General features: G+C 39.8%; 1 protein-coding gene across 1 annotated transcript in view; it reads right to left on the bottom strand.

Annotated features, from left to right (window-relative positions):
* Positions 1-17,233, bottom strand: part of TBK1 (TANK binding kinase 1) — a 48,714-nt gene that overhangs the window by 25,882 nt on the left and 5,599 nt on the right. The window contains 4 exon segments of the mRNA NM_001261193.1: positions 27-187; positions 7,688-7,869; positions 10,623-10,752; positions 15,346-15,486. Of these exon segments, the coding sequence (NP_001248122.1) occupies positions 27-187; positions 7,688-7,869; positions 10,623-10,752; positions 15,346-15,486 (614 nt within the window).

The raw sequence follows: 17,233 nt of genomic DNA, 5'->3' as shown, positions 1-17,233 counted from the left end.
GATTTTTAGATCGGGAAACCACTTACATCACTTCTTTATTCCTACGAGGCCCTTCAAAGGGTCTAAATGGCAGTGATCCAGTAGCTGCATGGTAAAATGTTACCCCAATGCTCCAAAGATCAACTGTTGCTCCATATTTCTTTTGATGATCTTTTCTTAGTACTGCTCTCTCATACATATCAGGGTGCTAAGATTAAAAAAAAGATGAAAAATCTATGAACTTGTGACCAATTTCATTATACAAACAAATGGATACTCAATAATGCTTAGAAATTCTATTTTGTTTTCCTAATAACTTCACTTTCCCAATCTGAAAAGACTATTTCACATCTTCCCCTCCCTCCTCAAACTTCCACCACCACCTCCTTTGATCCTCAATTTTGATGACCCTGCTTCATAATTTAATGTGGAAATGGAAGGAATCAGACCAGCACTCCCTTATGCCCTTTAACAAATACAACCTACCTGAATCTGTGTCCGTTTTCTTTTTTTCTCTTTTTTTTGAGATGGGGTGGAGTGCAGTGGCTTGATCTCAGCTCACTGCAAGCTCTGCTTCCTGGGTTCAAGCGATGCTCCTGCCTCAGCCTCCTGAGAAGCTGGGACTACAAGTGCCTGCTATGATACCTAGCTAATTTTTGTATTTTTTGTAGAGATGGGGTTTTGCCATGTTGGTCAGGCTGGTCTCGAACTTCTGACCTCAAGTGATCCTTGAGGACCTTGAGAGCCTTGGCCTTCCAAAGTGCTGGGATTACAGGCGTGAGCCAGGCCGGGCGCGGTGGCTCACGCCTGTAATCCCAGCACTTTGGGAGGCCGAGGCGGGCGGATCACAAGGTCAGGAGATCGAGACCACGGTGAAACCCCGTCTCTACTAAAAATACAAAAAATTAGCCGGGTGCGGTGGCGGGCGCCTATAGTCCCAGCTACTCGGGAGGCTGAGGCAGGAGAATGGCCTGAACCCAGGAGATGGAGCTTGCAGTGAGCCGAGATCGTGCCACTGCACTCCAGCCTGGGGGACAGAGCGAGACTCTGTCTCAAAAAAAAAAAAAAAATAAATAAAATAAAATAAAATAAAATACAGGCGTGAGCCACTGCACCCAGCCAATCTGTGTCCGTTTTCCAGGCCTCCTTTCCAGTCACAATGGAACTGTGCCTATACATGGCCAACTTTTCCATCTGTACTGAAGAGCCCATCATATCATCTCGCCAATTCCAGAAATCAATTCTTGTAATTATCCTACTTATTTAATGCACCAATGTTTCCCTCTGTTCTGATTCATTACTTTCTGCTTACAAACATGCTTTAATATCTCCCATTTAAAAAGATCTCTAAATTGACCACAAAACTCCTTTCAACAATTACCCAATTCTCTGCTTCCCACCACAGCAAAATTTCTCAGTACAGCTGTCCATGCTTATTATAACTGCCTTACTCCCTCATCTCCCATTTAGACCTAATGCATTAAATATCATATGTATGCTTTAACATCCCAAACTATCTTGGGCCCCGAGCCTCAGATTCATATATCCTACCGTTCTCTTGATGTCTACAGGCAGCTCACTCTTAACATATCCAAAATTGACTCTTGGTCTTCCCACTTAAACTTGCTTCCTCCTAAATCTTTAAGTAAATAGTACCACCACATATCTAGCTGCTCACACCCAAAACCTATCAGGCAGCCTTAATTTCTTTGCCTTATGCCTCAAATGCAATCTGTCAGGGTAAGTGTATTTAATTTAATGAAATTAAATTCTCTAGAATCAATTCAGAGGACTAACTTAACTGGGTTCACTGGGGATCTACTGACATTCAACACACGTCCTTACATATAGGAGACACTACACCAAGTTTGTCCAACCCGCAGCCTATGGGCCACATGTAGCCCAGGACAGCCTTGAATGCGGCCCAACACAAATTCATAAACTTTCTTAAAACATTGAGGTCTTTTGCGATTTTTTTTTTATAGCTCATCAGCTATCATTATTTTATGTGTGGCCCAAGAAAATCTATCATATTTTATGTGTGGCCCAAGAAAATTCTTCCAATGTGGCCCAGGGAAGCCAAAAGATTGGACACTCTGCACTATATACCACAGTCACTAAGAACAGACGGAGCTTCTAAAAAATTGTTTAGGAGCTTACAGAACCTAACAGATATTCTGATGGACATTTTGTTCTGCAGAGAATAACCAGTGGTCACACACAGCATGGCCTCCTCCTATCTGCCTTCATGAAAGTTACACACTGGCAACTTGAAGATTTTTGGAAAATAAATCTTAAAAGTATACTTATGGACCAAAGTAGAGTTACCATCTAAATGATCCCAAACCAAAACAATTCCTTATGACATTGTGGGATTTAGCTACAGCCCAGGGAACTGGGAACCAGTGTAGGAAATGCTGCTGGGACGGGCTTCTAAATGATGCAGTCTGTGAATCTTACTCCCAAAGGATCAATCTCTGATTTCTGGGGGTTGGGGGTGGGGGGGCTGGAGATGAGGGTGGGAAAAAGACTCTTTCGAGAAATACATTTTAAAGAGAAATCAGAATGCAGACAAGTATAAGACCTGGGTATTGAAGTGAGTGTCCAAACATATGCCTACTAGATATATGGGATCTCAGTGGCTCTGCTGGTTCTGTAGCACAGCACATAAAGTGATTTTTGTCCAAAGAAGCAACTACCAAACCTTTGACCTAGTAGCTGGTACTTAGTGTGTAAATGGTGTAGTGAAGAGGCCAAGAGTACCTGGATAGGTCTGACGCCTTCCGGAATATAAAGCCTCCTAGGAAGAGGAGACACAGTGATTCTAGAAGGAGACAAAGACGGACCTCCTCACAAGGTGCAATAATATACAGCCTAATTGGTATAGCAGGAAGCTATTCCCTGGGAGTGACTAACTTGGGGTGGCTTGACACATGCTGGTCTGATACATTTGTGCCCACTAGCTCTCTCCTGATGTGCTACCGGCTTGGTGTTACTGGGCCTGGGCTATTGCATCTGGAAGAAAAGCATAAGGATAAAGCTACTCCAAGGTTTTCAGAATTATATTACTGAGATAATATCTATTATATTAAAAACAGTAGAAGAGACAGTGTGTGGTGGCTCACATCCTGTAATCCCAGCACTTTGGGAGGTCAAGGTGGGTGGATCACTTGAGGTCAGGAGTTTGAGACTAGCCTGGCCAACATGGTGAAACCTCATCTCTACTAAAAATACAAAAATTTGCTGGGTAGTGGCACACGCCTGTAATCCCAGCTACTTGGGAAGCTGAGGCAGGAGAATTGCTTGAATCCAGAAGGTGGAGGTTGCAGTGAGCTGAGATGGCACCACTACACTCCAGCCTGGGCAACAGAGAGACTCTGTCTCAAAAATACACATATATATACACAAAAATATTAGCCAGGTGTTGCGGTGTGCACCTGTAACCCCAGCTATCTGGGAGGCTGGCACATAAGAATCACCTGAACCTGGGAGGCACAGCTTGCAGTGAGCTGAGATTGTGCCACTGCACTCCAGCCTGGGTGACAGATTGAGACTCTGTCACAATAACAACAACAACAAAAACAAAAAACAGTAGAAGAATGTTTTCTTTGGACTTTAACATACAAAAGAGAGAGGATTTAACATCTGGGTTGTAGTTCCTGGGAGCTTCAAAACAAGGGAGGTTTTCAATTAAACGCAGAATACAGCCAGGCTGCTGAGTCTTAGACTATTATTTATCTCATTTTATAACTTCTGGTGCGCACTGTATTTGAGTATTTCCCATTCTGAAATAGGAAATAAATAGATTGGAGTTAAATTTCAGCCTAGGGTACAGCACAGTCTTGGAGTTAATTTATTTAATGTTTTGCTTTTCTTGATTTAAAAGTCTTAGAGGCAAAAGCTAAACTGTGTTCCCAGGAGGTTACATGAAAGATTAATAGTTGGTATTGGGGAAGCAACCTCATGAAGGCTGGTACAGGACTGCTCTTTGCTTGTTATGGTAATTATCATGATTGGAAAAGGAGGAGACCAGACACTGAAGGACATACTGCAGTATATGTGACAGTTCTGAAAAATGATCCTCCTATATATAGTCTGAATGACTTTGGAATATTCTGTCAGATACTTGTACAGGTGAGAAATCTATTTCGAACTCCAGTTTATATATAACAAAGCATTTTTGCACAGTTTTTCCAAGAATGTAACTATATTTAAATCCACTTTGTTTAGTTAGAAACTTTACCAAAAATTGTTCACTACTTTGGAAAATCATGTCAATAACAATATTACCATTTGTGATGTGATTCACTAATACAACATGAGTTATCACAGCACTTGTATTCAAAGTGGTATTACATATAGGCACAAGCATGTATGACTACTTAATTTGTTTGCTCATGAAGCTGTTTCTAAATTTTTACATATTAAATATCTATTATTTTATTATAAAATATTTTCCTTTACATTATTCAGATATGCTATTTTAATTAAGTGTGCAGGTTTATATTATCTAGGAATTTCATTTCAAGATACTGAAGGGAACACTGCAAAATATTTATTATAAAAAGGGGGTATTGGTCTGACAGGGTTTAAACTACTAGCCTATCTGATCTGGCTAGCCCCTTGATTACGTCTTCAATTCTAACTCCTTCCACTTGCCTCTTTACTCACTAAATTCCAGCAAAACTGCCATATTTTCTGTTTCTCCAACTCCTGAGGTCATTCTTGTCTCCAGGCCTTTACAGCTCCTGTTTTCTCTGGGCCTGATGGAACCAGACTGAAGCACAAGAACATTCTTAGAGCAGTAAACCTTGGCAAGCAGTGCCCTCCTGGGAATGGCAGTGTCCTGAGCACTCATCTACTGTGGCTTTGGCCATGACAAGTGTGGGCTCCAGAGACAAGGAGCTGGGGCTGGTGAACTAGCTTTTAGAAATAGGCTGTTCTTACAGAAAGTGGGGTTGGGGAAAAAAAGTACGGGGTGAGAGAAAGAGAAAGAGAAAGAGAGAGAGAAATTGAATTTTTGAAGAAGTTATTTTATCTAATAATTGAATTTGAAGGACACTGGCTCGAGCTTGCTACTGGAAAGGAGGCAGTCTGGGAGAACATGGCCTTGAGCTATTTATTGGAGGCTCACTGCTCTAAGAGAAAAGAGAAGGCGAATGTCTGAGCTGGGGAAGTGAACGAATCAGGAAGCTGCCTTGTACCAAAGCTCTGGTGTGAATTCAGCAGTGTTGCTTCTAGAAGCAGAAAGCATGGTCTAGCCAAATATAACTGAGAAGACTACCAACAGAGAAATGAGAATGAAGATGTGCGTTGACTCAGTCACACGCTGAGGGCCAGGAAGAGACAAAAGGATAATAGCAAAAGCACAAATGTCACGTAGGACAGAGAAAGGAGCAGGCAAGAGGTGATTTCCTCTTGTCTAACTCTGCTTGGTGTTCTCGGCAGGCTAAGATGAAAGTCCCTGCTTTTGTGGCGCTTACAGTCTCATGGAGAATTCAGGATATGAAGCCTGATTCCATTTGCCAGAAACATCTGAGTCCTGTCTCTGTTCCAGCCAAGAGTCTCAGGAAGCTTGAAGGTGAATTCATTACAACTGTACTTCCCTCTGCCATCTATGTTCTATGACACATTCTCCAGATCCACAATGACAGGGAGTCCACTGCATCACAAAGCAGCTCACACGTCACAACTCAGACAGCCAGAGGACCCCACAGGCATCTTGGGCCCTCAACAACACACGTCTACGTAGGGGAGAGGAGGCTAGACCGATGCAGTAGGGTTCAGTAGTACACAGCAAGTAGAGATGGAGGGAACTGCCGAGGAGTATGAGGACTGGTGGTTGAGTTTCTTTACTGCAGGGTGAGGTAGGTTCCACAGGGCCAGGGAATGGCCACAGCACAGCAGTCAGAACAGTGTGCCTGGCTTGCTTCTTTTTATCATTTTAGTGTCAGTTCATTTAGTCCTTAAAGGAGGCTTTCCCAGGCTATCTTTCTCCTGCTAGTCACTCTTTATCTTACCACCTTAATTTATTGTCTTTGCTAAACTTTAATGATCTGAATTTACTTTACTTGTTAATTATCTTTTTTCCCTACCAGAATGTGGGCTCCATAAGAGCAGGAATATCATGTATCTAGAGTCTGAGCACCTAGAACAGTATCTGGTATATAGTAGGCACTTCATAAATATTTGTGCAATGAATGAATAAAATCCATTTTTAGGTACCTTTTTTTTTTTTTCCCCCTGAGACAGAGTCTCACTCTGTCACCCAGGCTGGAATGCAGTGGCATGATCTTGGCTCATTGAAACCTCCACCTCCCAGGTTCAAACAATTCTGCCTCAACCGCCCAAAGTAGCTGGGATTACAGGCACACGTCACCACACCCAGCTAATTTTCGTATTTTGAGTAGAGATGGGGTTTCACCATGTTACCCAGGCTGGTCTCAAACTCCCAACCTTGTGATCTGCTCACCTCGGCCTCCCAAAGTGCTGGGATTACAGGCATGAGTCACCGTGCCTGGGTCAGGTACTTTTTTTTTAAAAAAATTAAGAGACAGGGTCTCGCTTTTGTAGCCCAGGCCAGATTGCAGTGGTGCAATCACAGCTTACTGCTGCCTCAAATTTCTGGGCTCAAGGGATCCTTCTGCCTCAGCCTCACGAGTAGCTGGGAGTACAGATGTGTACCACCATGCCTGGCTAATTTTGTAATTTTTTGCAGAGATGGGGTCTTGTCATTGTGCCCAGACTGGTCTTGAACTCCCAGGCTTAAGCAATCCTTTGCCTGCCGAGGAAGCAATCCTTTGCCTGCCGAGGAAGCAATCATCGGCATCCCAAAGTGTTGGAATTATAGGCATGAGCCACTGCATCTGACCCATTCTTAGGTACTCTTATCTAAAAGATCATCACATATATCTACAGATCATTTTGGGGTTACCAATAGTTAGGATAACAATTTAAGACACTTAGTTCATGCCACTTAGAATACTCTGAATAAAGCTGCAGGGGGTGGTAGATATCTTGCATCTTATAAAACTACAACCGCACAATCCAAATGCAAAAAAGTCATAGATTCTATGACTTTTAAGACAAAATCCAGAGCCATGAACAATTAGTGAGCTATATATATTAAACTTCCTCATTACATGTTAAAACTATTTACTTTTAAGTATATTTTCTTAAGTGTTTCAAATATTTACTGACTTTACAAAAACACACCTACATAAACTTTTTCAACCACAGAGCTTTTCTAGCTTTCTAAAATTTCAAGTTAGATCTTCTCAGGGGAATTTTGTGCGTGTGTGTTTCTAACAATGGTCCTTTTAGTCATTCAATAACCAAACTCCCCCAAATAAAATTACCTGTTTCATAAACATAATGAATATATAAAAAATAGTATTATAACAAGCTTGTAATATATTGACTCCTCATCAAAAAAAGGGATCCTTCTGATACAGATCCATAGCATCAGTAAAACTCAAGAATTTAAGGGTGCTATAAAACTTTCAAGAATTTTTAACAGAAAAATAACTGCACCCTTGGAAACGAGTACCTAATTTCCCATGTTACACATATTCATTAGAATAGAAAATTTAATTTTTGTCATAAAAAGGAAATGGTATTTTATAGTGAATTGGCTGATCAATTACCCAATTATAATTACAATATATCAAGCTTCTTTAAATGAAAATATTAGCGATGCATGACTTACCAAATATTCTTCTGTGCCATACAGAGAAACAAACTGCTCATCATCTTCTAATTCTCTAGCTGCACCAAAATCTGTGAGTTTGTACACAGACTGTCCATCTTCCCCTATAACACGCATGATATTTCCTGGCTTGATATCACGGTGCACTATGCCATTCTCTCGAAGATGATTCATTCCACCCACTTCAACAATATAAAACAAAAGAAGTCATAATGTATTTAGGTGTATGTGTGCATGTCTCAAATTCATTGATATAGTCACTCAAACTTAATATAAATTTTTCCATAATTTGGTTCAAAGTAATTTTACTCAAAGAATAGATAATAAATAAACATATATAATATCTTATGCTTTAGTTATAAGAAGTTTTAGAATGAGGCTGGGCGCGGTGGCTCAAGCCTATAATCCCAGCACTTTGGGAGGCCGAGGCGGGTGGATCACGAGGACAGGAGATCGAGACTATCCTGGCTAACATGGTGAAACCCCGTCTCTACTAAAAATACAAAAAACTAGCCGGGCGTGGTGGCGGGCACCTGTAGTCTCAGCTACTTGGGAGGCTGAGGCGGGAGAATGGCGTGAACCCGGGAGGCGGAGCTTGCAGTGAGCCGAGATCACGCCACTGCACTCCAGCCTGGGAGACACAGCGAGACTCCGTCTCAAAAAAAAAAAAAAAAAAAGAAGTTTTAGAATGATAAAAATTAATGTGGTCTAAGGAAGAATCCAGTGTCTCTTAAGTACTACCAGGAAAATGTAACAAAACAGTCTTAAGCATATGATTTCTTGAATTACTTTGGTTATATATATGTGGGTGACTGTTTAAACATAAAAATAATAAAGATTCCCAAAAAAGATATCAATCTTTCACCAGAGTTTTATATTTCTTTATCTTGCGAGAAAAATTCCCTAAAAAGTAAACTGGACTCAATATGTAAAACAGCAAAAAAGAAACAGAAAAACAGCAAAGTGTCAAACTTGTTTCCATAAACATGTATTCTCATATGCTTGACGCTATTCCAAAAAGCCCATTTTCTTTTCTCTTTTCTTAAGGGCAAAGTTGTCTACTTTGCTGAAATTAAGCTACTTTGTCTAACTGACAGGCACTGCCACTTAGTGATAACTTTATACATTTGCTTGACGGCTGATAGATGAATGTTCAAATTCAAAATATGTAAAAGGTTTAGGGGTATCAATGTATAATTATTAAAACTCAGGACTACCAGTATACTTAGGAAGATATCATATCCATAATTCCTATTTGATTAAACAGGCTGTAGCATACTAGTAATATTGTTTCTCTCTCATTGTGTCCTCAACTAACTAATCACTCTGCTTCCAGTGTCAAGTTCAAGAATTCCCACCAATCTTTTACCTTCTTTATCACTTGACTTTTCCCCATACCTCGAATATTTGATTCATTTATTTTAAGATGTTATTTCCTTTGATTGCAGTATTTTTTTTAAAAAATAGGTTCACTGAGATATAATTCACACACAACATTCACCTTTTTAAAGTGTACAATTCAGTCAATTTTAGTATGGTCAGAGTTGTACAACCATCACCACTAATTTCAGAATACTTTTGTCACACCAAAAAGACATCTCATACCCAACTCCATCTTCTCCTGATCCCCCAGCAACCACTAATCTGCTTTCTGTCTCTATGGATTTGCCTATTCTTGACATTTCATATAAATGGAATCACATAATATTGCGTCTGGCTTCTTTCACTTAACATGTTTTCAGGTTCATCCATGTTGTAGCATATATAACTACTTCGTATCTTTTTGTAAACAAATAATATTCCATTGTATGGACATACCACATTTTTGTTTATCTATTCATCAGTTGAGGGACATTTGGGCTGTTTTCATTTTTTATTTTTTGCTATTATGAATAATGCTGCTAAGTACACTGGAGTACAAGCTTTTATATGGATATGTTAATTCTTTGGGGTATATACGTAGCAGTGGAATTGCTGGGTCATTTGGTCAAAAGTTAAATAATTCTATATTGAACTTTTTGAGGAACTTCTAGACTGTTTTCCAGAATGGCTGTATCATTTTACAATCCTACCAGCAATGTATGAGGATTCCAATTTCTCCATATTCTTGCCAACACTTCTTGTTGTTCAATTTTTTTTTTTTTTTTTGAGATAGGGTCTTGCTTTGTTGCCCAGGCTGAAGTGCAGTGGTACAATCATGGCTCACAGCAGCCTCAATCTCCTGGACTCAAGTTATCCTCCCACCACAGCCTCCCGAGTAGTTGGGACTACAGGTGTATGCCACCATGCTTGGCTATTTTTTATTTTATTTTTTGTAGAGACGGGGGCTCACTATGTTGCTCAGGCTGATCTTGAACTCCTGGACTCAAGCAATCTGCCTGCCTCCGCCTCCCAAAGTGCTGGGATTACAGGCGTGAGCCACCATGGTTGGCCCTGTTTGTCTTTTTGATATTAGTCATTTTCATTGGTATAAAGTGGTATTTCATTGTGGTTTTGATGAGCATTTCCCTAATAACCAATGATGTTGGTTATTAATTGATTAATTAACGTTGAACCTTTTTTATGTACTTGTTAGCCACTTGTGTATCTTCTCTGGAGAAATGTCTATGCGAATCCTTTGCCCATTTTTAAACTGGGTTATTTGGCTTTTTATTGCTGACTTGTCTGGATAAAAATTCCATGTCAGGTGTATGATTTACAAACATTTTTTTTCTCATTCTATGGGCTGTCTTTTCACTTACCTGATGTCCTTTGAGGCACAAAAATGTTTAATGTTGATGAAGTCCAATTTATGTATTTATTTTTGGTATTTGTGTTTTTGGTGTCATATCTAAGGAAGCATTGCATAAAGGTCTTTAGTTTTGAATGTAAGATGTTTTTAAAAAATTCTGTTATTAAATTTTATATATAAATGAAATCACATAAATAAACATACCCACATCTCGCAAAACAATTAAGAATTCAGATTCTGGTAGTCCATAGGCATTAGAAGGCTCTTCTAAAACAGTGTATAAACTCCCACATGGGCAAAATTCCATAATAAGTACTTTATGTCTTGTTGTTGTCTGAAAAAAAAAAAATCATTGATTGCGAATCAACATAAAAAATAAATTTTGATTATATGTCAGTACTTATCTGATTTCATTTAAATGTAGGATTTGTTACAATGATGAAAGCACTTAGGTTCACCTGAGATTCAGTATCTGTTGACCATACACATATAAGAATTAACATCTTCCAGCCAGGCGTGGTGGCTAACGCCTGTGATCCTAGCACTTTGGGAGGCTGAGGTGGGCGGACCACGAGGTCAAGAGATTGAGACCATCCTGGCCAACATGCTGAAACCCCATCTCTACTAAAAATACAAAAATTAGCTGAGTGTGGTGGCACACGCCTCTAGTCCCAGCTACTCAGGAGGCTGAGGCAGGAGAATCACTTGAACCCAGGAGGCGGAGGTTGCAGTGAGCCGAGATTGCGCACTGCAGTCCAGCCTGGCGACAAAGCGAGACTCCATCTCAAAAAATAAATAAATAAAAAAAAAAGAAAAAGAAAAAGAATTAACATTTTCCAAATTCCTATTAAGAAGTTGGATTTGTTTTTGAAGACAAACCACAGTAAAAAGTAGCTAAATCTGAACTACAAAATCATTGGTACAATGTTATGATGGTTTTGTTAAAATTATCTTTTTTTTTTTTTTTTGAGACGGAGTCTTGCTCTGTCACCCAGGCTGGAGTGCAATGGCCAGATCTCGGCTCACTGCAAGCTCCGCCTCCTGGGTTCATGCCATTCTCCTGCCTCAGCATCCCGAGTAGCTGGGACTACAGGCACCCGCCACCTCGCCCGGCTAGTTTTTTGTATTTTTTAGTAGAGACGGGGTTTCACCGTGTTAGCCAGGATGGTCTCGATCTCCTGACCTCGTGATCCGCCCGTCTCGGCCTCCCAAAGTGCTGGGATTACAGGCTTGAGCCACCATGCCCGGCCTTAAAATTATCTTAAATTTCTTTTCTTTTTTTGTTTGAGACAGTCTTGCTCTGTCTCAGAGCAACCTCCACTTCCAAGGTTCAAGTGATTCTCCTGCCTCAGCTCCCAAGTAGCTGGGAGTATGGACATGCTCCACCATGCTTGGCTGATTTTTCTATTATTTTGTAGAGATGGGGTCTCACTATGTTGCCCAGGCTAGTCTCGAACTTCTGGGCTCAAGCAATCTGCCTGCCTCAACCTCCCAAAGTGCTGAGATTGCAAGCTTGAGCCACCACACCCAGTCACTTGAAATTCTTTATTTCTTTTTTTTTTTTTTTGAGACGGAGTCTTGCTCTGTTGCCCAGGCTGGAGTGCAGTGGCACGATCTCGACTCTCCGCCTCCCAGGTTCACTCCATTCTCCATTCTCCTGCCTCAGCCTCCCAGGTAGCTGGGACTACAGGCACGTGCCACCACACCCAGCTAATTTTTTTGTATTTTTAGTAGAGACGGGGTTTCACCATGTTAGCCAGGATGGTCTCAATCTCCTGACCTTGTAATCCGCCCGCCTTGGCCTCCCAAAGTGCTGGGATTACAGGCGTGAGACATCACGCCAGTGTTGAATTTCTTATGTATAACAGCACATTTAGGGCAACAGCTCTTCTAACCTCTTAAAATGAAAATTTTCTTATGATGACTACTGTTACTTCAAGGAATGGAGTCCTATCCTTAAAAATAAATGGGGAGCAGAACAGCTGAGTGGTCCCTCTCACAGCAAAGCTCCAGTCTGCTCATTTGCATCTGAGCTGCTCATTTGTTTTAAACCTTAATTTTAACATACCATTGATTATAATGCTTCATCAATTTAATAACAGCTTTACGGGGAAAAAGAAATACCATCAAATTACATATACACAATGATTATAAGATGCACACCAATTTCAGAACCTGAAAATGTGAATGAGTCTTAAAATCTACTATTCATCTCCAACTTTTTATCCTTTCTTTTATAATTTTTTTCTACATATCTCCAAAACAGTTTTATAAAATATTTTAAATTACTTTCTGGCAGTCATTTCAAAAGAGAGAGAGAAATAATTGTAATAGAAAAAAAAAACTGCCGGGCGCGGTGGCTCATGCCTAGTAATCCCAGCACTTTGGGAGGCCGAGGCGGGCGGATCACGAGGTCAGGAGATCGAGATCATCCTGGCTAACATGGTGAAACCCCGTCTCTACTAAAAATACAAAAAATTAGCCGGGCTTGGTGGTGCGCGCCTGTAGTCCCAGCTACTCGGGAGGCTGAGGCAGGAGAATGGCGTGAACGGGGGGGCGGAGCTTGCAGTGAGCCGAGATTGCGCCACTGCACTCCAGCCTGGGTGGGTGACAAAGTGAGACTCCGTCTCAAAAAAAAAAAAAAAAAAAAAAACCTGTTGCTTTTAAATGATGATATATGTTGATTGTTGAAAATCTGGGAAGTATACATAATTCCATTACCTGGAGATAATGAATTAATATTTTGGTGTATTTTTTTTCAGTCTTTTTTCTATGAATCAAATAATGTCATAGATACATAATGCTGTTTGCATATTACACTGTATATATTAACATCATACTACATATATATTTTTAATCCTGATTCTTCTCACATAACATCATATATAAGGTGTTTTGAGAAGATTAAAATTTTGGTAAATATCTCTTTTCATTACCACTTAACTACTATGTGGTAAAATTAACTTTACCCAAAGAGAAGTCAGGCTTTGCCCCTGGCTACTGGAAAGTGATCTCTGGCCCCTGAAATGTCCTATCTGAAAGAACAAGACTTCTGTCTTTGTTCCTCTGGGGGCTTTGGCCACTGGAGATTCTAACAGCATGATTTATGATGGGGGCTTTAGAACACACCGTATGAGTTCCGCCCTCCAGAGGAAATGGAGACTAAAGGAATTACCCCAAAACTCTGGAAGGGGCTGGGGACTAAAGGTCAGCAATACAGGCAATAAGTGATCCAGCCTCAGTAAAAACCCTGGACACCAAAGGCTTGGGTGAGCTTCCCTGACTGGCAATACTCCACGCATACTGTCACACATCAATGCTGAGACAGTAATGTGTCCCTCAGGACAAAGAAGCTTCAAGTTTGGAACCCTCCCACATTCCACGCTTTGTGTCTCTTCCTCTGGCTGGTTCTAACTTCCATCTTTTTGCTACAATAAAATAGTAATTGTAAGTATAGCACTCTCCTCAGTTTTGTGAGTCATTCTACTTTCCAGCAAATTACCAAATCTGAGTGTCATGGGCAACCCCCATATTTGCATCCAGCTGGTATGATGTGAGGGTAGTCTTATGGGAACTGTTCTCTTTGTGCAGTTTGCCAAACTCCTTCGCAATTGGTATCAGAAGTCTTGAGCAGACTTGGCAGTCTGGAAGGCTATGCTCTTAACCTGGAGTTTGGCTAATTCCAGGTAACTATCTGCCACACATTCTAATTTATTCAACTTATTTAACCACTCTTTATTATAAACAGCATGCCAATTAAATTTTTATGCATAAAATTATATTTCTGTTTACTTCCTAAGAAATAATCACTAAAAATAAAATCACTAAAGAGTATAAACTACATTTTTTCCTCAAAGACTTTATTGATTGCTCATGTTTAAAGGGATTAAAATAATTTCTATTTCCATTATTTCTAGATTACGTTTCCTAATGACATTCTTACATCCACCATTTCCCCTTAAAAAAATCAATTCTTTTATAATTGGACTTCATATCTTAAACTCTAGGCCTCTTGAAATTTTTATTCTTTCGCAAAATAAAAAATTTTTATTTTTTTTAAAGTTTAATTTTTTTCTTTTTATAATTATTTTTTCTTTTTATAATTATTGATTTAACTTGTTACCTGTCTTTTTCTAGTAATAATACTGGTAACCATATTCTTTAATTTTTTGAGACAGGGTCTCACTCTATCACCCAGGCTAGAGTATAGTGGCACAATATGGTTCACTGTAGCCTTGATCTCTCAGGCTCAGGTGATCCTCCCACCTCAGCCTCCTGAGTAGCTGGAACTACAGGTGCACACCTCCACGCACGGCAAATTTTTGTATTTTTTACAGAGACAGGGTTTTGCCATGTTGCCCAGGCTGTTCTCGAATTCCTGAGCTCAAGTGATCCTTTCTTTCTTTTTTTTTTTTTCTGAGATGGAGTCTTGCTCTGTTGCCAGGCTGGAGTGCAGCAGCACGATCTCAGCTCACTGTGACCTCTGCCTCCCAGGTTTAAGCAATTCTCCTGCCTCAGCCTCCCAAGTAGCTGGCACTACAGGTGCACACCACCACGCCCAACTAATTTTTGTATTTTTAGTAGAGATGGGGTTTCACCATATTGGTCAGGCTGGTCTCAATCTCTTGACCTCGTGATCTGCCTGCCTCGGCCTCCCAAAGTGCTGGGATTACAGGCATGAGCCACCACACCCAGCCGTACCTGGCCACCCTCTTTGATTTCTTATACTACTGTTTCTGATTCCATTTTTATGATATTTTATTTCTATTGTTCTATGTATTCAAGAATCCTTTAGGATAGAGTATTTGGTTGTACAAACCCCAATTTTCAACAGTTTTTTTTAAAAAATCCATTTTTTAATATTAGGTTCTATCTCTTGACTCATAACTACAATAAATGTAAGATTAACTAAAGTTTTACTACTTACCTCTTCTTCAATAGCAAATAATTTGACAATATTTTTGTGATTGAGTTTTTTCAACACTTCAAATTCTCTCATTTGAACATCCACTGGACGAAGGAAGCTTATGTTATTAAATACTTTGATAGCAAATAAATCACCAGTTTTCTTAAAAAAAAAAAGAGAGAAATGTTTTACTTATTCATAATATTGTAAAAGAGATTAAAAGGTAGCATTAAAACTAGTTATTGCAACTTATTTTCTGATAGAACATCGTGCATCTTTTAGGCACAGGGAATCTGTACTAGGACTCTTGACTTTTCTAAAAAGTTAAAATGAATCAATTAACTGCTCAACATTTCTTTCAAATTACACCTTTTGGAATTTAGAAATGGATATTTTCTTTCATATCATAAAGCTTTCATGAGGATACAGTGGGGCAAAAATAGTCACACATCGGAAGATAAAAGCTATAATAATATCAAAAGCAAAATCATCTTTTAGAGAGGAAATAGAAAGTGAAACTCACAAGGGCTTCTCCAAGGCCTAATAATTTTAAACAAATCAAAGCAGGACAGAGAGACTGAGCACTATATTCCACCTATGAGATTTTTATTAAGAATATCAAAGTAATGCAATCAACTTTTCAGAATTATTTTGTAGCTAGGACAATGCTGGGGAGGGGAGTGGGGAAAGCAGGAGTTGCAGAGCGAGGCTAAAGCAGACTTCCTGGTTGGATTCTACCCCTGCTGCCCTGGGTTACTTTCTGCAACTCTACCTAGATGACCAGGGCAGGCTGTTCCTTCACAGACCCTCTCTAGAGGATTAAAGGCATTTATTTCTTCTTCTCTACTGATGTATCGCAGCATCCCACTCTCACTCTTTCATGACCTACTGAAGTAGATCACACACAAAATTACAAAGCACAGCTGTAGTTGGGAGGGAATCTTAGAGGTTCTAAACATACGCTTACATTTCAGGTAAATATCATATTCGAATGTTCTTCTTATTAACCTTCCTTTAAGATTCTCTTTCAGACCCTCTCACTTCCTTCCAATCACTCTAATGAGCAAGCCTCTCCCTCGTGGCCAGTCCAGATCTTGAGTTTAGCCTTACATTTCCCCCCATTCATCCAAGGTTGAACTTCCCTAGAGCAAGCAGGAAAATCCTTTTCTCTTTGAGCCTGGGTTTCAAGCACATTTCATGGCTAACGACATTTCATCTCTATCAGGACCTCTGTACTGTTCCTGCTTTGGAGCCTTCTTTATACTTTCCACAGATTCACCACTTGGAGCTATCATCCTCCTCTCTCACTCCAGAATCGCATGATCCTTTTCTTAAGGCCATTTAACTGCTTCATAATCCTATGTGATTCCCCTCACCCTGGTCATGCAAAATGCACAAATTGATATATATTCTTCCCAGAGGAAAATGAAAGATGAAAGAGCCAATGACCATTTTCAGACATATGAAAAGAGAATAATTTAACTATAGTTCAGTTCCACTGTTTTTCCCTTAGTTCAGTAAGGGTAAAGACACTGCCAAATCTATATATCACCCAACAGAGTGATTTTTCTTAAGCTGAGACAGACCTCAAACTCAGTCTAAAACTAGGAGAAACCTAACAGAGGAGCAAGCAGGGAAAATAATACAATTTTGCAATATACCCACTGACCTCACGGTCATTATTTTCCAAACTTGTGTAGACTACATCATGCCTGTGAGATTATCGGGATATAGGTGGAAACGTACCATTTTCCCTTTATTCACCTACACAGTCATCTATTATTCACTAAGTCAAAGTGTATACAAATAATAGAGATCCATATATATATATTCCATATATATGTGTGTGTGTATATATCCATATGTGCAGATCAACATATCCTTCAACTCTCTTCCCTTCAACTTCACC

Source organism: Macaca mulatta, chromosome 11, assembly GCF_049350105.2.
Source record: "Macaca mulatta isolate MMU2019108-1 chromosome 11, T2T-MMU8v2.0, whole genome shotgun sequence".
Lineage (NCBI taxonomy): Eukaryota > Metazoa > Chordata > Mammalia > Primates > Cercopithecidae > Macaca > Macaca mulatta.
Note: the sequence above shows the minus strand (reverse complement) of the source record. Positions and strands in the feature narration are given on the sequence as shown.